Source organism: Coregonus lavaretus, assembly GCF_964263955.1.
Source record: "Coregonus lavaretus genome assembly, contig: HAP1_SCAFFOLD_978, whole genome shotgun sequence".
Classification (NCBI taxonomy): domain Eukaryota; kingdom Metazoa; phylum Chordata; class Actinopteri; order Salmoniformes; family Salmonidae; genus Coregonus; species Coregonus lavaretus.
The window spans coordinates 50,001-72,617 of record NW_028161707.1 but is presented as its reverse complement, the minus strand read 5'-3'; the positions used below and the strand labels follow the sequence as shown (position 1 = coordinate 72,617).

Sequence of the window (22,617 nt, the reverse complement as noted above, 5' to 3'; positions counted from 1 at the left end):
TGATGATCTGGTGCTTCTGTCACCAACCAAGGAGGGCCTGCAGCACCACCTAGATCTTCTGCACAGATTCTGTCAGACCTGGGCCTTGACAGTAAATCTCAGTAAGACAAAAATAATGGTGTTCCAAAAAAGGTTAAGTTGCAAGGACCACGAATACAAATTCCATCTACACACCGTTGCCCTAGAGCACACAAAAAACTATACATACCTCAGCCTAAACATCAGCGCCACAGGTAACTTCCACAAAGCTGTGAACGATCTGAGAGACAAGGCAAGAAGGACCTTCTATGCCATCAAAAGGAACATAAAATTCGACATACCAATTAGGATCTGGCTAAAAATACTTGAATCAGTTGCAGAACCCATTGCGCTTTATGGTTGTGAGTCTGGGGTCCGCTCACCAACCAAGAATTCACAAAATGGGACAAACACCAAATTGAGACTCTGCATACAGAATTCTGCAAATATATCCTCAGTGTACAACTAAAAACACCAAATAATGCATGCAGAGCAGAATTAGGCCGATACCCGCTAATTATCAAAATCCAGAAAAGAGCCGTTAAATTCTATAACCACTTAACAATAAGCGATTCCCAAAACTTCCATAACAAAGCCATCACCTACAGAGAGATGAACCTGGGGAAGAGTCCCCTAAGCAAGCTGGTCCTGGGGCTCTGTTCACAAACACAAACAGACCCCACAGAGCCCCAGGACAACAACACAATTAGACCCAACTAAATCATGAGAAAACAAAAAGAGAATTACTTGACACATTGGAAAGAACTAGAATGCTATTCGGCCCTAAACAGAGAGTACACAGTGGCAGAATACTTGACCACTGTGACTGACCCAAACTTAAGGAAAGCTTTGACTATGTACAGACTCAGTGAGCATAGCCTTGCTATTGAGAAAGGCCGCCGTAGCCAGACCTGGCTCTCAAGAGAAGACAGGCTATGTGCACACTGCCCACAAAATGAGATGGAAACTGAGCTGCACTTCCTAACCTCCTGCCAAATGTATGACCATATTAGAGAAACATATTTCCCTCAGATTACACAGATCCACAAAGAACTTGAAAACAAATCCAATTTTGATGAACTCCCTTATCTATTGGATGAAAAACCACAGTGTGCCATCACAGCAGCAAGATTCGTGACCTGTTGCCACAAGAAAAGGGCAACCAGTGAAGAATAAACACCATTGTAAATACAACCTATATTTATGTTTATTTATTTTCCCATTTGTACTTTAACTATTTGCACATTGTTACAACATTGTATATAGACATAATATGAGAGCGAGAGAGACAAAGACAGAGACAGACAGAGAGAGAGAGAGAGTGAGAGACAGAGAGACAGAGAGACTGATTAACAAATAAATGACCCAGACACAAACAACCACCCTACACCCCTACCTGCAGACGTAGTCAGACCTGCAGAGTCGCAGTGCAGCCAGACAGTTAGGTTTGTCCTTGTCTTCATAGGAGCAGGCTGGTATGATGGTCTGTCTCCGTCTCTCAGCGCACGCCGTGTCTGGACAGTTTGGAGTGGGTTAGGGTTGCATACACACTCTCTCTCTCTCTCTCTCTATCTTTCTCTCTCTCTCTTTCTATCTCTGTCTCTCTCTTTCAATTCAATTATTATTATTATAATTTATTCTCTCTTTCTTTCTCTCTCTCTTCCGTTTCACATGACCAGCAGTATGTGGACACCTGCTCGTTGAACATTTCATTCCAAAATCATGGCCATTAATTTGGAGTTGGTCCCCCCTTTGCTGCTATAACAGCCTCCACTCTTCTGGGAAGGCTTTCCACTAGATGTTGGAACATTGCTGCAGGGACTTGCTTCCATTCAGCCACAAGAGCATTAGTGAGGTCGGGCACTGATGTTGGGCGATTAGGCCTGGCTCGCAGTCGGCGTTCCAATTCATCCCAAAGGTGTTGGATGGTGTTGAGGTCAGGGCTCTGTGCAGGCCAGTCAAGTTCTTCAAAACCGATCGTGACAAACCATTTCTGTATGGACCTCGCTTTGTGCACTGGGGCATTGTCATGCTGAAACAGGAAAGGGCCTTCCCCAAACTGTTGCAACGAAGTTGGAAGCACAGAATCGTCTAGAATGTCATTGTATGCTGTAGCGTTAAGATTTCCCTTCACTGGAACTAAGGGGCCTAGCCCGAACCATGAAAAACAGCCCCAGACCATTATTCCTCCTCCACCAAACTTTACAGTTGGCACTATGCATTGGGGCAGGTAGTGTTCTCCTGGCATCCACCAAACCCAGATTCGTCCATCAGACTGCCTGATTGTGAAGCATGATTCATCACTCCAGAGAACGCCTTTCCACTGCTCCAGAGTCCAATGGCGGCGAGCTTTACACCACTCCAGCTGACGCTTGGCATTGCGCATGGTGATCTTAGGCTTGTGTGCGGCTGCTCGGCCATGGAAACCCATTTCGTGAAGCTCCCGAATAACAGTTATTGTGCTGATGTTGCTTCCAGAGGCAGTTTGGAACTTGGTGGGGAGTGTTGCAACCGAGGACAGATGTTGAAAGTCACTGAGGACAGATGATTTGTACACGCTACGCGCTTCAGCACTCGGCGGTCCCGTTCTGTGAGCTTGTGTGGCCTACCACTTCGCGGCTGAGCCGTTGTTGCTCCTAGATGTTTCCACTTCACAATAACAGCCCTTACAGTTGACCGGGGCAGCTCTAGCAGGGCAGAAATTTGACGAACTGACTTGTTGGAAAGGTGGCATCCTATGACGGTGCCACGTTGAAAGTCACTGAGCTCTTCAGTAAGGGTCATTCTACTGCCAATGTTTGTCTATGGAGATTGCATGGCTGTGTGCTCGATTTTATACACCTGTCAGCAACGGGTGTGGCTCAAATAGCCAAATCCACTAATTTGAAGGGGTGTCCACATACTGCTGTATATATAATGTACACACACACACACACACACACACCTGCCCCCCCCCCCCCCCCCCCTACCTGTGCAGGGGCAGAACAGCAGCCCCCCCCCCCCCTACCTGTACAGGGGCAGAACAGCAGCTCGTGGGTGTAGTCAGGAGGGACCCGGTCGAAGAACTTCCTGAGAGCCCTGTTACACCTGGGCCTGTTACAGGGGCCTGAGCGGGCCGACGGCTGGATGCAGGCGGAAACATACTCTGTACGGAGCTTCTGACACGTCTCGTCAACGTTACACATCTTCGCCGCATCTAAGCAACGGTTCACCGTCGCTATGCCAACTGCACCTGTTTTGGAGACAAAACAAGGAAGGGCAGTTTAAGTCTGAGTGCCAAATGGCTCACTATTGCCTATGTAGTGTACTGCTTTTGACCAGAGCCCTTCAAAAGGTATAGGGCGCCAGTTGGAACGCAACCGTATAATTTTTTATTGTCTCTGTAATTTGTGACATATTCAATTTCAAACAATTATTAATAACACTAATTGCAGTCTGTATTGACAAGTGTGTTCAAATGAAATTCTAATGATTAATTCTAAGTAAATTAAAAAGTATTCTAAACTAATAATATATATGGAAAATGTATGCACTCACTAACTGTAAGTCGCTCTGGATAAGAGCGTCTGCTAAATGACTAAAATGTAAATACATCATCTGCATTAGCTCTGTACTGAATAGAACAAGACTCAGTAAATGTTGAGGATGCCTGGTGTGTCAAATCAATCAAATATAACATAATATATCACATTATTCGTAAACAACAGGTGTAGACTAACAGTGAACTGTTTTTGTGTGAGTGTGTGTGCATACTTTAAAGTACTACTTAAGTAGTTTTATGTGGTATCTATAATTTACTATTTATATTTTTGACAAATTTTACTTTTACTTCACTACATTCCTAAAGAAAATAATGTACTTTTTACTCTGTACATTTTCCCTGACACGCAAAAGTACTTCTTACATTTTGAATGCTTAGCAGGACAGGAAACTGGTCCAATTCACACACTTATCAAGAGCACATCCCCTACTGCCTCTGATCTGGTGGACTCACTAAACACATGCTTCGTTTGCTAATATAGTCAAAATGTTTGCCTTGGGGTAAGTTGAGCCAATGGCCATGAGGTAAGTTGAGCCAATGGTTGAGCCAATGGCAAGTTGAGCCAAGGCATTATGGGATATGAGGTAACACCAAAGCCTTAACTATGTAACAAAAATAAAAGTAAGTACAAAGTTTGTTAGGTGTTAAATGCCTTATCTGAGAACGAAGTGTATGTTAGGTGTTAAAGGCTTTATCTGAGAACGAAGTGTATGTTAGGTGTTAAAGGCCTTATCTGAGAACGAAGTGTATGTTAGGTGTTAAAGGCCTTATCTGAGAACGAAGTGTATGTTAGGTGTTAAAGGCCTTATCTGAGAACGAAGTGTATGTTAGGTGTTAAAGGCCTTATCTGAGAACGAAGTGTATGTTAGGTGTTAAAGGCCTTATCTGAGAACGAAGTGTATGTTAGGTGTTAAAGGCCTTATCTGAGAACGAAGTGTATGTTAGGTGTTAAAGGCCTTATCTGAGAACGTTGGATATAGTTTGCATCTCTGTTTGCATTAAGGTAGGCCTTTACTGAAAAGTATAATACATGAGTAAAACCCTAAAGTAAAGTACTAAGTAAAAATATCTGTACTTTACTATTTATATTTTTGACAACTTTTACTTTTACTTCACTACATTCCTAAAGAAAATGATGTACTTTTTACTCCATACATTTCCCCTGACACCCAAAAGTACTTGTTACATTTTGAATGCTTAGCAGGACAGGAAAATTGTCTAATTCATACACTTATCAAGAGAGCCTCTCTGGTCATCCCTACTGCCTCTGATCTGGCGGACTCACTGAACACAAATGCTTCGTTTGTAAATTATGTCTGAGTGTTGCAGCGTGCCCCTGGCTATCTGTAAATTAAAAAAACAAGAAAACTGTGCCGTCTGGTTTGCTGAATATAAGGAATTTGAAATAATTTATACTTTTACCTTTGATACTTAAGTGTATTTTAGCAATTACATTTACTTTTGATACTTAACTCACTAAACACTTCGAGTGTGTTGTGCTAGGAGTGTGTGTTGGGCTAGGTGTGTGTTGTGTGCTTGGTGTTATTTGTAAATTTACCAATTATATAAATCGTGCCACATCGCCATGATCACTAACAGCTGCGTGTGTCCAAGGGCGGCAGGTAGCTTAGTGGGTAAGAGCGTTGTGCCAGTAACCGAAAGGTCGCTGGTTCTAATCCCCGAGCCGACTAGGTGAAAAATCTGTCGATGTGCCCTTAAGCAAGGCACTTAACCCTAATTGCTCCTGTAAGTCGCTCTGGATAAGAGCGTCTGCTAAATGACTAAAAAAAAAAAAGAAACCTCTCTATATATATTTGTGTCCTGCTTGACATGAAACGCTGATGAAGACAGCTTGCTGTTGAAACGTTGGTGAATAAATTATTGTATCAAAGCTACTAAAATGTGCTGCTTTTAATTTTCTTTCAGTGTGTATTTTCTATACAGCGTACTACTTTTGTGCACTTCTACATAATAAATATATGTACAGTGAGGGGAAAAAGTATTTGATCCCCTGCTGATTTTGTACGTTTGCCCACTGACAAAGAAATGATCAGTCTATAATTTTTAATTCTCTCTCTCACTGTTCAAATAAACCTACCATTAAAATGATAGACTGATCATTTCTTTGTCAGTGGGCAAACGTACAAAATCAGCAGGGGATCAAATACTTTTTTCCCTCACTGTATATATAGGGAATAGGGTGACATTTGAGACCTAGCCGGTTACTGAATGGGTCAGACTAGAGAATGTGTCATGATGAGGAGGATATCTGCACCCAGATGACCCCTTCACCCCAATGTACAGTTGAAGTCGGAAGTTTACATACACTCAATTAGTATTTGGTAGCATTGCCTTTAAATTGTTTAACTTGGGTCAAACGTGTCGGGTAGCCTTCCACAAGCTTCCCACAATAAGTTGGGTGAATTTTGGCCCATTCCTCCTGACAGAGCTGGTGTAACTGAGTCAGGTTTGTAGGCCTCCTTGCTCGCACACGCTTTTTCAGTCCTGCCCACACATTTTCTATAGGATTGAGGTCAGGGCTTTGTGATGGCCACTCCAATACCTTGACTTTGTTGTCCTTAAGCCATTTTGCCACAACTTTGGAAGTATGCTTGGGGTCATTGTCCATTTGGAAGACCCATTTGCGACCAAGCTTTAACTTCCTGACTGATGTCTTGAGATGTTGCTTCAATATATCCACATCATTTTCCTTCCTCATGATGCCATCTATGAGGCGAATACTTTTGGAGGATGGCCTGGTGTCAAGAAGGGCAGTGAGGAAGCCACTTCTCTCCAGGAAAAACATCAGGGACAGAATGATATTCTGCAAAAGGTACAGGGATTGGACTGCTGAGGACTGGGGTAAAGTCATTTTCTCTGATGAATCCCCTTTCCGATTGTTTGGGGCATCCGGAAAACACCTAGTCCGGAGAAGACAAGGTGAGCGCTACCATCAGTCCTGTGTCATGCCAACAGTAAAGCATCCTGAGACCATTCATGTGTGGGGTTGCTTCTCAGCCAAGGGAGTGGGCTCACTCACAATTTAGCCTAAGAACACAGCCATGAATAAAGAATGGTACCAACACATCCTCAGAGAACAACTTCTCCCAACCATCCAAGAACAGTTTGGTGACAAACAATGCCATTTCCAGCATGATGGAGCACCTTGCCATAAGGCAAAAGTGATAACTAAGTGGCTCGGGGAGCAAAACATCGACATTTTGGGTCCATGGCCAGGAAACTCCCCAGACCTTAATCTCATTGAAAACTTGTGGTCGATCCTCAAGAGGCGGGCGGACAAACAAAAACCCACAAATTCTGACAAACTCCAAGCATTGATTATGCAAGAATGGGCTACCATCAGTCAGGATGTGGCCCAGAAGTTAATTGACAGCATGCCAGGGCGGATTGCAGAGGTCTTGAAAAAGAAGGGTCAACACTGCGAATATTGACTCTTTGCATAAACTTAATGTAATTGTCAATAAAAGCCTTTGACACTTATGGAATGCTTATAATTATACTTCAGTATACCATAGTAACATCTGACAAAAATATCTAAAAACACTGAAGCAGCAAACTTTGTGAAGACCAAAACGTTTGACCACGACTGTATATAAATGGGTGATATCATTAAGAAGCATTGTCTTTCTTCTTGTGACAATCTTTGCATAACAGAACCATGCATGAAAAAAATATATAAACACTAACTGTAAGTCGCTCTGGATAAGAGCGTCTGCTAAATGACTAAAATGTAAAATGTAATGCATGAACAACTTCAACAACCAATCATAGTAACGATAATTTAAGCCCATCAAACTATCTCTCTAAGAGTCTCTCTCTCTCTCTCTCTCTCTCACCCATCTCTCTCTCTTTCTCTCTCTCACCCCTCTCTTTCAATTCAATTCAATTTAATTCAATTCAAGGGCCTTATTAGCATGGGAAACGTATGTTAACATTGCCAAAGCAAGTGAAGTAGATAGTAAACAAAAGTGAAATAAACAATAAATATTAACAGTAAACATTACACTCAGAAGTTTCAAAAGAATAAAGACATTTCAAATGTCATATTATGTATATATACAGTGTTGTAACAATGTGCAAATAGTTAAAGTACAAATGGGAAAATAAATAAACATAAATATGGGTTGTATTTACAGTGGTGTTTGTTCTTCACTGGTTGCCCTTTTCTTGTGGCAACAGGTCACAAATCTTGCTGCTGTGATGGCACACTGGTGTTTTTCACCCAGTAGACAAGGGAGTTTATCAAAATTGGGTTTGTTTTCAAATTCTTTGTGGATCGCTGTAATCTGAGGGAAATATGTGTCTCTAATATGGTCATACATTTGGCAGGAGGTTAGGAAGTGCAGCTCAGTTTCCACCTCATTTTGTGGGCAGTGTGCACATAGCCTGTCTTCTCTTGAGAGCCAAGTCTGCCTACGGCGGCCTTTCTCAATAGCAAGGCTATGCTCACTGAGTCTGTACATAGTCAAAGCTTTCCTTAAGTTTGGGTCAGTCACAGTGGTCAAGTATTCTGCCACTGTGGACTCTCTGTTTAGGGCCAAATAGCATTCTAGTTTGCTCAGTTTTTTTGTTAATTCTTTCCAATGTGTCAAGTAATTATTTTTTTGTTTTCTCATGATTTGGTTGGGTCTAATTGTGTTGCTGTCCTGGGGCTCTGTGGGGTCTGTTTGTGTTTGTGAACAGAGCCACAGGACCAGCTTGCTTAGGGGACTCTTCTCCATGTTCATCTCTCTGTAGGTGATGGCTTTGTTATGGAAGGTTTGGGAATCGCTTCCTTTTAGGTGGTTATAGAATTTAACGGCTCTTTTCTGGATTTTGATAATTAGCAGGTATCGGCCTAATTCTGCTCTGCATGCATTATTTGGTGTTTTTTGTTGTACACTGAGGATATTTTTGCAGAATTCTGTATGCGGAGTCTCAATTTGCTGTTTATCCCATTTTATGAATTCTTGGTTGGTGAGCGGACCCCAGACCTCACAACCATAAAGGGCAATGGGTTCTATAACTGATTCAAGTATTTTTAGCCAGATCCTAATTGGTATGTCGAATGTTATGTTCCTTTTGATGGCATAGAAAGCCCTTCTTGCCTTGTCTATCAGATCGTTCACAGCTTTGTGGAAGTTACCTGTGGTGCTGATGTTTAGGCCAAGGTATGTATAGTTTTTTGTGTGCTCTAGGGCAACGGTGTCTAGATGGAATTTGTATTTGTGGTCCTGGCAGCTGGACATTTTTTGGAACACCATTATTTTTGTCTTACTGAGATTTACTGTCAGGGCCCAGGTCTGACAGAATCTGTGCAGAAGATCTAGGTGCTGCTGTAGGCCCTCCTTGGTTGGGGACAGAAGCACCAGATCATCAGCAAACAGTAGACATTTGACTTCAGATTCTAGTAGGGTGAGGCCGGGTGCTGCAGACTGTTCTAGTGCCCTCGCCAATTCTCTCTCTGTCTGTCTATCTCTCTATCCTCAGTTTCTCAGACTATATGATCTGTACAGATATCAACGTTGGGAAAAAACAGCGACTTGACTTAATGGCCTCTTCAGCTGCTCCCCCATCGACAATACCATTCTGCTGCTCCCCCATAGACAATAAACCTTCAGCCAGCTGACCTGCATCATATCCCCCCAGCCAGCTGACCTGCATCATATCCCCCCAACCAGCTGACCTGCATCATATCCCCCCAGCCAGCTGACCTGCATCATATCCCCCCAGCCAGCTGACCTGCATCATATCCCCCCAGCCAGCTGACCTGCATCATATCCCCCCAACCAGCTGACCTGCATCATATCCCCCCAGCCAGCTGACCTGCATCATATCCCCCCAGCCAGCTGACCTGCATCATATCCCCCCAGCCAGCTGACCTGCATCATATCCCCCCAGCCAGCTGACCTGCATCATATCCCCCCAGCCAGCTGACCTGCATCATATCCCCCCAGCCAGCTGACCTGTATCATATCCCCCCAGCCAGCTGACCTGCATCATATCCTACCAGCCAGCTGACCTGCATCATATCCCCCCAGCCAGCTGACCTGCATCATATCCTACCAGACACACGTTCTGCCCCCCTCTACCTACCCCCCTCTACCTATCCCCCTCTACCTATCCCCCTCTACCTACCCCCCTCTACCTACCCCCCTCTACCTACCCCCTCTACCTACCCCCTCTACCTACCCCCTCTACCTACCCCCCTCTACCTACCCCCTCTACCTATCCCCTTCTACCTACCCCCCTCTACCTACCCCCCTCTACCTATCCCCCTCTACCTATCCCCCTCTACCTACCCCCCTCTACCTACCCCCCTCTACCTTTCCCCCTCTACCTACCCCCCTCTACCTTTCCCCCTCTACCTTTCCCCCTCTACCTACCCCCCTCTACCTACTCCCAGGGCAGACACAGTCAGGTCATCTATACTGCTACCAGACTCACCTGCAGCGATGGAGGCCAGGCGTACGTAGTCGAAGCCCCTCGCCTCTGGTTCATAGGGGTAACTCTCCACCAGGCTCAGTCCTGACAAGAGGAATGAATGTTTTCAAGAAGAATCATCCAACATGGTTAGTAATTAAAGTACACATTCATTGAAGATCTGACCGAGTAGGGTTCCCTAACCCTATGTCTGACCCTTAACCCCTGACCCCTCCCCTGGCCCTTCCTGGCTCCAGTATATACTGAAGCAGTTCTTCTCTCTCTAAGCCTCCCCCTAACCATAACCCTCCACCTCCCCCTAACCATAACCCTCCACCTCCCCCTAACCATAACCCTCCACCTCCACCTCCCCCTAACCATAACCATAACCCTCCACCTCCCCCTAACCATAACCCTCCACCTCCACCTCCCCCTAACCATAACCCTCCCCCTAACCCTAACCATAACCCTCCCCATAACCATAACCCTCCCCTTAACCCTAACCATAACCCTCCACCTCCCCCTAACCATAACCCTCCCCATAACCATAACCCTCCACCTCCCCCTAACCATAACCCTCCCCCTCCCCCTAACCATAACCCTCCACCTCCCCCTAACCATAACCCTCCCCCTAACCATAACCCTCCCCCTAACCCTAACCCTCCACCTCCCCCTAACCATAACCCTCCACCTCCCCCTAACCATAACCCTCCCCCTAACCCTAACCATAACCCTCCCCCTAACCATAACCCTCCACCTCCCCCTAACCATAACCCTCCCCTAACCATAACCCTCCCCCTAACCCTAACCATAACCCTCCCCCTAACCATAACCCTCCACCTCCCCCTAACCATAACCCTCCCCATAACCATAACCCTCCCCCTAACCATAACCCTCCACCTCCCCCTAACCCTAACCATAACCCTCCACCTCCCCCTAACCATAACCCTCCCCATAACCATAACCCTCCCCCTAACCATAACCCTCCACCTCCCCCTAACCCTAACCATAACCCTCCACCTCCCCCTAACCATAACCCTCCCCATAACCATAACCCTCCACCTCCCCCTAACCATAACCCTCCCCCTAACCCTAACCATAACCCTCCCCCTAACCATAACCCTCCACCTCCCCCTAACCATAACCCTCCCCTTAACCCTAACCATAACCCTCCCCCTAACCATAACCCTCCACCTCCCCCTAACCATAACCCTCCACCTCCCCCTAACCATAACCCTCCCCCTAACCCTAACCATAACCCTCCACCTCCCCCTAACCATAACCCTCCCATAACCATAACCCTCCCCCTAACCATAACCCTCCACCTCCCCCTAACCATAACCCTCCCCCTAACCATAACCCTCCCCCTAACCATAACCCTCCACCTCCCCCTAACCATAACCCTCCACCTCCCCCTAACCATAACCATAACCCTCCCCCTAACCATAACCCTCCACCTCCCCCTAACCCTAACCATAACCCTCCCCCTAACCATAACCCTCCACCTCCCCCTAACCCTAACCATAACCCTCCCCTAACCATAACCCTCCACCTCCCCCTAACCCTAACCATAACCCTCCCCTAACCATAACCCTCCACCTCCCCCTAACCATAACCCTCCCCCTAACCCTAACCATAACCCTCCCCCTAACCCTAAACATAACCCTCCACCTCCCCCTAAACATAACCCTCCACCTCCCCCTAAACATAACCCTCCACCTCCCCCTAACCATAACCCTCCCCCTAACCATAACCCTCCACCTCCCCCTAACCCTAACCATAACCCTCCCCTAACCATAACCCTCCACCTCCCCCTAACCCTAACCATAACCCTCCACCTCCCCCTAACCATAACCCTCCCCCTAACCCTAACCATAACCCTCCACCTCCCCCTAACCATAACCCTCCACCTCCCCCTAACCATAACCCTCCACCTCCCCCTAAACATAACCCTCCACCTCCCCCTAAACATAACCCTCCACCTCCCCCTAAACATAACCCTCCACCTCCCCCTAACCATAACCCTCCCCCTAACCATAACCCTCCACCTCCCCCTAACCCTAACCATAACCCTCCCCTAACCCTAACCCTCCACCTCCCCCTAACCATAACCCTCCACCTCCCCCTAACCATAACCCTCCCCCTAACCCTAACCATAACCCTCCCCCTAACCCTAACCATAACCCTAACCATAACCCTCCACCTCCCCCTAACCATAACCCTCCACCTCCCCCTAAACATAACCCTCCACCTCCCCCTAAACATAACCCTCCACCTCCCCCTAACCATAACCCTCCCCTTAACCCTAACCATAACCCTCCACCTCCCCATAACCATAACCCTCCACCTCCCCCTAACCATAACCCTCCACCTCCCCCTAACCATAACCCTCCACCTCCCCCTAACCATAACCCTCCACCTCCCCCTAACCATAACCCTCCACCTCCCCCTAACCATAACCCTCCCCCTAACCATAACCCTCCCCCTAACCATAACCCTCCACCTCCCCCTAACCATAACCCTCCACCTCCCCCTAACCATAACCCTCCCCCTAACCCTAACCATAACCCTCCACCTCCCCCTAACCATAACCCTCCCCCTAACCATAACCCTCCACCTCCCCCTAACCATAACCCTCCCCCTAACCATAACCCTCCACCTCCCCCTAACCATAACCCTCCCCCTCCCCCTAACCATAACCCTCCACCTCCCCCTAACCATAACCCTCCCCCTAACCATAACCCTCCACCTCCCCCTAACCATAACCCTCCCCCTAACCCTAACCATAACCCTCCACCTCCCCCTAACCATAACCCTCCACCTCCCCCTAACCATAACCCTTACCCTCACCATGTCCGAAGCACCGCCGCAACGCATAATATTTATGATCTTGTTATGATCTTGTCTCATCTCTGCAACTCCCCTACTGACTCTGGAGGGACGAAAGTCGAGAGCCATGCGTCCCCCGAAACACAACCCCCACCGTCCAGCTGGCGCCTGCAAGTCTGGCGACTCCTTGTGGCAGGCCGGGCGCCTGCAAGCTGAATTCAGGCGCCAGCTGGACAGTGTTTCCTTCTACACATTGGTGCGGCTGGCTTCTGGGTTAAGCGAGCAGTGTGTCAAGAAGCAGTGTGGCTTGGCAGGGTTGTGTTTCGGGGGACGCATGGCTCTCGACTTTCGTCCCTCGAGAGTCAGCAGGGGAGTTGCAGAGATGAGACAAGATCATAACTACAAATTGGATATCACGAAATTGGGGAGAAAAAGCGGGTAAAATAATAATTTTAAAAAATGTGAAGCAATGTTGTGTTAACTATTAAATGACTAACATGAGTCTGTTATTAAAGAATGTTTATGTTTACTGCTTTTCATTAAATCATGTTAAACCATTAAATCATGTATGGCTACAAATATATATGTATATAATATATGTATTGTTCATTTGGCAAAATATCGTATATATAGCCTAGAGAAATGTGTTCAGTTATGGCCTAAAATAAATGTGTTCATATGGGCAGAATTGTTTATTTTAATTTCTTCATATGGTTATAGAAATGCTGAAAGCGAAAACCAGCTTATACTCTATCTAGGCCTATATCTTGTTTTCTACAATATATTTTCGTTTTAAATAATGTATTTTTTGTTTTATCTAGTTTTTACACCATCCATTAACACCAACCATTCACTGTAGAACTTGAAGAGCTGAGCGAAATACAAAAATGGAGGCAAAAATAAGTTGGCCTAATACAGTGCATTCGGAAAGTATATACAGTGAGGGAAAAAAGTATTTGATCCCCTGCTGATTTTGTACGTTTGCCCACTGACAAAGAAATGATCAGTCTATAATTTTAATGGTAGGTTTATTTGAACGGTGAGAGACAGAATAACAACAACAAAAAATCCAGAAAAACGCATGTCAAAAATGTTATAAATTGATTTGCATTTTAATGAGGGAAATAAGTATTTGACCCCCTCTCAATCAGAAAGATTTCTGGCTCCCAGGTGTCTTTTATACAGGTAATGAGCTGAGATTAGGAGCACACTCTTAAAGGGAGTGCTCCTAATCTCAGCTTGTTACCTGTATAAAAGACACCTGTCCACAGAAGCAATCAATCAATCAGATTCCAAACTCTCCACCATGGCCAAGACCAAAGAGCTCTCTAAGGATGTCAGGGACAAGATTGTAGACCTACACAAGGCTGGAATGGGCTGCAAGACCATCGCCAAGCAGCCTGGTGAGAAGATGACAACAGTTGGTGTGATTATTCGCAAATGGAAGAAACATAAAAGAACTGTCAAGCTCCCTCGGCCTGGGGCTCCATGCAAGATCTCACCTCGTGGAGTTGCAATGATCATGAAAACGGTGAGGAATCAGCCCAGAATCAGTCCTGAATCCAAGATGGCGTAGTAGTGCAGTTGTGTTTTTGTCGAATGTCTGTAAATAGCCTGTAAATACCCTATTTTTCGTACATATTTCCCTATCAGACTTTTCATCCTTCTACAAGATATACTTTCCTGCAACCCGCCTCACTCAATGTGGAACGGATTCTATTATTGACTTACCTTTATCTAGAATCTAGAATCTCCAGTTGAAACTAGCTAGCCAGCTAACTAGCTACTTGCTATTAGCCACAGCTAGCGGTATTTCACCCAGAACATTGGATTTTTTTCTGCGGGATTAATTTTAATCACTGGACATTAATCACCGGATATTCGGCCAGTCTGCACAGCGCGTTATCGACCCAGAACATATCAGTTTTTCCGCCGGAATCACTGAATCACTGGACCATTAACTCCGGATTCGTCGCTATCAGCTAGCTACAACAAAACGGACGCTGTGGTCTGGCTAATCATCCTGAGCTAGGCCCATCTCCCGGCTATCTACCTCTCTGTCAACCGGACGGGACCACCTAGTGTTGACACGGAGCCCCGCCGATCCTACACGACTGGTCTGCCGACGAAATCGTCTGATGTGGTTACGACGTTAACCACGAAGATTCCATCCATCTGCTAGCCCCGGCCCGCTAGCACACGCTAGCCGTGGCCTCTTACTCACTAGTGCTTTACCACCGGACCTTATGATAACTCAGCTATACAGCTGATGTCTGCTGGACTGTTCCTTTTTACGGTACTACATCCTGTTTATGTTTAGCCTCAGCCCAAACATGGTTAGTTTATTGTTGTTTCGGTTATTTCTAATTGTACTATATCACTGTAGACCCCCCAGCCTAGCTAAACCTGCCTTAGATAGCTCCTTTGCCCCTCCCCCTATACACGCGGAGACCGACTCAATTGATGCCTCCAGCGATGCTATCTCTTTCATTGTTACCCAACGCTTAGGTTTACCTCCACTTTACTCATATCCTTCCATATCCTTGTCTGTACATAATGCCCTGAATCTTTTCTATAACACCCGGAAATCTGCCCCCTTTATTCTATGTACCCAACGCACTAGAAGACCAGTTCTTAAAGCCTTTAGCCGTATCCTTATTCTAGTCCTCCTCTGTTCCTCTGGTGATGTAGAGGCTAACCCAGGCCCTGCAGCCCTCAGTAGCACTCCTACTCCCCAGGCGCTATCATTTGATGACTTCTGTAATCGCAAAAGTCTTGGTTTCTTGCACATAAATATCAGAAGTCTACTTCCTAAGTTTGAGTTATTCAGTGCGTTAGCACACTCTGCCAACCCTGATGTTCTAGCAGTGTCTGAATCCTGGCTCAGGAAGGCCACCAAAAATTCTGACATTTCCATCCCCAACTATAACATTTTCCGTCTAGATAGAACTGCCAAAGGGGGTGGAGTTGCAATCTACTGTAGAGATAGCCTGCAGAGCTCTATCATACTATCCAGGTCTGTGCCCAAACAGTTTGAGCTTCTACTTCTAAAAATCCACCTTTCCAGAAATAAGTCTCTCACTGTTGCCGCTTGCTACAGACCCCCCTCAGCCCCCAGCTGTGCCCTGGACACCATATGTGAATTGATTGCCCCCCATTTATCCTCAGAGTTTGTACTGCTTGGTGACCTAAATTGGGATATGCTTAATACCCCAGCCATCCTACAATCCAAGCTAGATGCCCTCAACCTCACGCAAATTATCAACGAACCTACCAGGTACAACCCTAAATCCGTAAACATGGGTACCCTCATAGATATCATCCTGACTAACATACCCTCTAAATACACCTCAGCTGTCTTCAACCAGGATCTCAGCGATCACTGCCTTATTGCCTGCGTCCGTAACGGGTCCGCGGTCAAACGACCACCCCTCATCACTGTCAAACGCTCCCTAAAACACTTTAGCGAGCAGGCCTTCCTAATTGACCTGGCCCAGGTATCCTGGATGGATATAGATCTCATTCCGTCAGTAGAGGATGCCTGGTTGTTCCTTAAAAGTAATTTCCTCTCAATCTTAAATAAACATGCCCCATTCAAAAAATACAGAACTAAGAACCGATATAGCCCCTGGTTCTCCTCAGACTTGACTGCCCTTGACCAGCACAAAAACATCCTGTGGCGTACAGCATTAGCATCAAATAGCCCCCGCGATATGCAACTTTTCAGGGAAGTTAGGAACCAATATACACAAGCAGTCAGGAAAGCAAAGGCTAACTTTTTCAAACAGAAATTTGCATCCTGTAGCACTAACTCCAAAAAGTTTTGGGACACTGTAAAGTCCATGGAGAATAAGAGCACTTCCTCCCAGCTGCCCACTGCACTGAGGCTAGGAAACACTATCACCACCGATAAATCTACAATAATCGAGAATTTCAACAAGCATTTTGCTACAGCTGGCCATGCTTTCCATCTGGCTACCACTAACCCGGCCACCAACTCTGCACCCTCTGCTGCAACTTGCCCATGCCCCCCCCCGCTTCCCCTTCACACAAATTCAGACAGCTGATGTTTTGAAAGCGCTGCAAAATCTGGACCCCTACAAATCAGCTGGGCTAGACAATCTGGACCCTTTCTTTCTAAAACTAGCCGCCGAAATTGTCGCAACCCCTATTACTAGTCTGTTCAACCTCTCTTTCATAACGTCTGAGATCCCCAGAGATTGGAAAGCTGCCGCGGTCATCCCCCTCTTCAAAGGGGGTGACACTCTATATCCAAACTGCTACAGACCTATATCCATCCTGCCCTGCCTTTCGAAAGTATTTGAAAGCCAAGTTAACAAACAGATCACCGACCATTTCGAATACCACCGTACCTTCTCCGCTATGCAATCCGGTTTCCGAGCTGGTCACGGGTGCACTTCAGCCACACTCAAGGTCCTAAACGATATTATAACCGCGATTGATAATAGACAGTACTGTGCAGCCGTCTTCATCGACCTGGCCAAGGCTTTCAACTCTGTCAACCACCGCATTCTTATTGGCAGACTAAATAGCCTTGGTTTCTCAAATGACTGCCTCGCCTGGTTCACCAACTACTTCTCAGATAGAGTTCAGTGTGTCAAATCGGAGGGCCTGTTGTCTGGACCTATGGCAGTCTCTATGGGGGTGCCACAGGGTTCAATTCTTGGGCCGACACTTTTCTCCGTGTATATCAATGATGTCGCTCTTGCTGCTGGTGACTCTCAGATCCACCTCTACGCAGACGACACCATTTTGTATACATCTGGCCCTTCATTGGACACTGTGTTAACAAACCTCCAAACGAGCTTCAATGCCATACAACAATCCTTCAGTAGCCTCCAACTGCTCTTAAACACTAGTAAAACTAAATGCATGCTTTTCAATCGAACGCTGCTGGCACCTGCCCACCCGACTAGAATCACCACTCTCGACGGGTCTGACCTAGAGTATGTGGACAACTACAAATACCTAGGTGTCTGGTTAGACTGTAAACTCAACTTCCAGACTCACATAAAGAATCTCCAATCCAAAGTTAAATCTAGAATCGGCTTCCTATTTCGCAACAAAGCCTCCTTCACTCATGCTGCCAAACATGCCCTCGTAAAACTGACTATCCTACCGATCCTTGACTTCGGCGATGTCACTTACAAAATAGCCTCCAACACTCTACTCAGCAAATTGGATGTAGTCTATCACAGTGCCATCCGTTTTGTCTCCAAAGCCCCATACACTACCCACCACTGTGACCTGTACGCTCTTGTTGGCTGGTCCTCACTACATGTTCGTCGTCAAACCCACTGGCTCCAGGCCATCTATAAATCACTGCTAGGCAAATCCCCGCCTTATCTTAGCTCATTGGTCACCATAGCAGCACCCACCCGTAGTCTGCGCTCCAGCAGGTATATCTCACTGGTCATTCCCAAAGCCAACACCTCGTTTGGCCGCCATTCCTTCCAGTTCTCTGCTGCCAATGACTGGAACGAATTGCAAAAATCTCTGAAGCTGGAGACTCTTATCTCCCTCAATAACTTTAAGCATCAGTTGTCAGAGCACCTTACCGATCACTGCACCTGTACACAGCCCATCTGAAATTAGCCCACCCAACTACCTCATCCCTATATTGTTATTTATTTTGCTCTTTTGCTCTTTTGCACCCCAGTATCTCTATTTGCACATAATCTCTTGCACATCTAGCATTCCAGTGTTAATACTATTGTAATTATTCTGCACTATAGCCTATTTATTGCCTTACCTCCATAACTTGCTACATTTGCACACACTGTATATATATTTTCTGTTGTATTTTTGACTTTATGTTTTTTACCCCATATGTAACTCTGTGTTGTTTTTATTGCACTGCTTTGCTTTATCTTGGCCAGGTCGCAGTTGTAAATGAGAACCTGTTCTCAACTGGCTTACCTGGTTAAATAAAGGTGAAATAAAAATAAATAAAAATAAAATAAAAAAAACTACACGGGAGGATCTTGTCAATGATCTCAAGGCAGCTGGGACCATAGTCACCAAGAAAACAATTGGTAACACACAACGCCGTGAAGGACTGAAATCCTGCAGCGCCCGCAAGGTCCCCCTGTTCAAGAAAGCACATATACAGGCCCGTCTGAAGTTTGCCAATTAACATCTGAATGATTCAGAGGAGAACTGGATGAAAGTGTTGTGATCAGATGAGACCAAAATTGAGCAGAAAAACACCCCCAAAGCATAATGTTTCCACCTCCATGTTTGACGGTGGGCATCAACTCAACTCGCCGTGTTTGGAGGAGGAGGAATACTGCCTATGACCCTAAGAACACGATCCCCACCGTCAAACATGGAGGTGGAAACATTATGCTTTGGGGGTGTTTTTCTGCTAAGGGGACAGGACAACTTCACCGCATCAAAGGGACGATGGACGGGGCCATGTACCGTCAAATCTTGGGTGAGAACCTCCTTCCCTCAGCCAGGGCATTGAAAATGGGTCGTGGATGAGTATTCCAGCATGACAATGACCCAAAACACACGGCCAAGGCAACAAAGGAGTGGCTCAAGAAGAAGCACATTAAGGTCCTGGAGTGGCCTAGCCAGTCTCCAGACCTTAATCCCATAGAAAATATGTGGAGGGAGCTGAAGGTTCGAGTTGCCAAACGTCAGCCTCAAAACCTTAATGACTTGGAGAAGATCTGCAAAGAGGAGTCGGACAAAATCCCTCCTGAGATATGTGCAAACCTGGTGGCCAACTACAAGAAACGTCTGACATCTGTGATTGCCAACAAAGGTTTTGCCACCAAGTACTAAGTCATGTTTTGCAGTGGGGTCAAATACTTATTTCCCTAATTAAAATGCAAATCAATTTATAACATTTTTGACATGCGTTTTTCTGGATTTTGTTGTTGTTATTCTGTCTCTCACTGTTCAAATAAACCTACCTGTCACGCCCTGACTCAGGGGACGCTTAAATGTTGAGTCAGGGTGTGTATGTTCTATGTTGGGTATTTCTATTTTGGTGTTCTATTATGTGTATTTCTATGTTGGCCGGTGTGGTTCCCAATCAGAGGCAGCTGTAGCTCGTTGTCTCTGATTGGGGACCATACTTAGGCAGCCTATTGGCACTAGTGGGTTGTGGGATCTTGTTCTGTGTTAGGTATGTTGTTTGTGTACCTTGGACTTCACGTTTCATTTGTTGTTTTATCGTTGTGTTTATGAGTCAAATAAACATGTATGCATATCACGCTGCGCCTTGGTCTGACCCGTTCATGAACGAATGTGACACTACAATTAAAATTATAGACTGATCATGTCTTTTTCAGTGGGCGAACGTACAAAATCAGCAGGGGATCAAATACTTTTTTCCCTCACTGTAGACCCCTTGACTTTTTCCACATTTGTTTTACGTTCCAGCCTTATTCTAAAATGGTTAAATACATTTTTTCCCTCATCAATCTGCACACAATACCCATAAAGACAAAGCGAAAATAGGTTTTCTGAAATGTTTGCAAATGTATTTAAAATAAAAAACTGAAATACCTTAGTTACATAAGTATTCAGACCCTTTGCTGTGAGACTCAAAATTGAGCTCAGGTGCATCTTGTTTCCATTGATCATCCTTGAGATGTTTCTACAACTTGATTGGAGTCCACCTGTGGTAAATTCAATTAATTGGACATGATTTGGAAAGGTATACACCTGTCTATATAAGGTCCCATAGTTGACAGTGCATGTCAGAGCAAAAACCAAGCCATGAGGTCGAAGGTATTTTCCGTAGAGCGCCGAGACAGGATTGTGTCGAGGCACAGATCTGGGGAAAGGTACCAGAACATTTCTGCAGCATTGAAGGTCCCCAAGAACACAGTGGCCTCCATCATTCTTAAATGGAAGAAGTTTGGAACCACCACAACTCTTCCTAGAGCTGGCCGCTGGCCAAACTGAGCAATCGGGGGAGAAGGGCCTTGATCAGGGAGGTGACCAAGAACCCGATGGTCACTCTGACTGAGCTCCAGAGTTCCTCTGTGGAGATGGGAGAACCTTCCAGAAGGACAACCATATCTGCAGCACTCCATCAATCAGGCCTTTATGGTAGAGTGGCCAGACGGAAGCCACTCCTCAGAAAAAGGCACATGACAGCGCGCTTGGAGTTTGTCAAAAGGCACCTATAGACTCTCTGACCATGAGAAACAAGATTCTCTGGTCTGATGAACCCAAGATTGAACTCTTGGGCCTGAATGTCAAACGTCACGTCTGGAGGAAATCTGGCACAATCTCTACGGTGAAGCATGGTGGTGGCAGCATCATGCTGTGGGGATGTTTTTCAGCAGCAGGGACTAGGAGACTAATCAGTATCGAGGGAAAGATGAACGGAGCAAAGTACAGAGTGCTACTTGATGAAAACCTGCTCCAGAGTGCTCAGGACCTCAGACTGGGGCGAAGGTTCACCTTCCAACAGGACAACGACCCTAAGCACACAGCCAAGACAACGCAGGAGTGGCTTCGGGACAAGTTTCTGAATGTCCTTGAGTGGCCCAGCCAGAGCCCGGACTTGAACCCAATCAAACATCTCTGGAGAGACCTGAAAATAGCTGTGCATCGACGCTCCCCATCCAACCTGACAGAGCTTGAGAGGATCTGCAGAGAAGAATGGGAGAAACTCTCCAAATACAGGTGTGCCAAGCTTGTAGCGTCATACCCAAGAAGACTCAAAGGTGTAATCACTGCCAAAGGTGCTTCAACAAATTACTGAGTAAAGGGTCTGAATAATTATGTAAATGTGATATTTCAGTTTTGTATTTTTAATACATTTGTAAAACATTCACAAAATTTGTTTTTGCTTTGTCATTATGGGGTATTGTGTGTAGACTGATGAGGAAAAAAATAGAATTGAATCAATTTGATAATAAGTCTATAATGTAACAAAATGTGGAAAAAGTCAAGGGGTCTGAATACTTTCCAAATGCACTGTCCACATAATAACCAAGAAAGACTAGAGTAGGCTACATGACAATGCAGCACCAGAACAAGTCATCCAAGAATGTGCTTTGTTGTTCTGAACTCATTTTGGAGTAATTAAAAGGGGTTGAAATTGATAAGTGTCACAGAGAAGTTTCCATGTAGGCTAGGTGCTCATTTTTCTCCGATAGATTTAGGATTTCACAACTTCAAAGTGTAGGCAACGCTCTTCAGGTAAGACTCCACCTGTTGAGTCATGGTGTACTTCTCAACCAGTGACTTCACGTCTTTCTGTTGCTTGCGGTAGATAAAACGAAAATACATTGTAGAAACTAGATATAGGCATAGAGAGAGTATAGGCTGATTTTAGCCTTCAGCCTTTATAAAACCATATGAATGAATTATTGGGCTTCGACAAGTCTTGCAGGACAATATCGTAGCAGTTCCACAACTCTGACAATAGAAAAAGAGAGAGAAGCAGATTATCAGCCCTGTTATTGGCCTTGGGCATGATGTCATCAATAAGAGGAATGATACAGCCATTATTATGTTAAACAGGACATGGCTATGGGAAACATGGACTTTCTTCCAATGCGTCCGACCTTCTCCCCAACCCACGTAACCCTAACCCTAACCCTAACCCTAACCCTCCCCAACCCACGTAACCCTAACCCTAACCCTAACCCTAACCCTCCCCAACCCACGTAACCCTAACCCTAACCCCTAACCCTAACCCTAACCCTAACCCTAACCCCTAACCCTAACCCTAACCCTAACCCCTAACCCTAACCTTCTCCCCAACCCACGTAACCCTAACCCTAACCCTAACCCTAACCCAACCCTAACCC

General features: G+C 45.6%; 1 protein-coding gene across 1 annotated transcript in view; it reads right to left on the bottom strand.

Annotated features, from left to right (window-relative positions):
- Positions 1-22,617, bottom strand: part of LOC311120205 (GDNF family receptor alpha-4-like) — a gene marked incomplete at both ends in the record, with an annotated part of 74,683 nt that overhangs the window by 38,425 nt on the left and 13,641 nt on the right. The window contains 3 exons of the mRNA XM_084194821.1: positions 1,415-1,532; positions 3,026-3,235; positions 9,992-10,087. Coding sequence (XP_084050947.1) covers positions 1,415-1,532; positions 3,026-3,235; positions 9,992-10,087 — 424 coding nt within the window. The remainder of the gene's footprint in view (positions 1-1,414; positions 1,533-3,025; positions 3,236-9,991; positions 10,088-22,617) is intronic.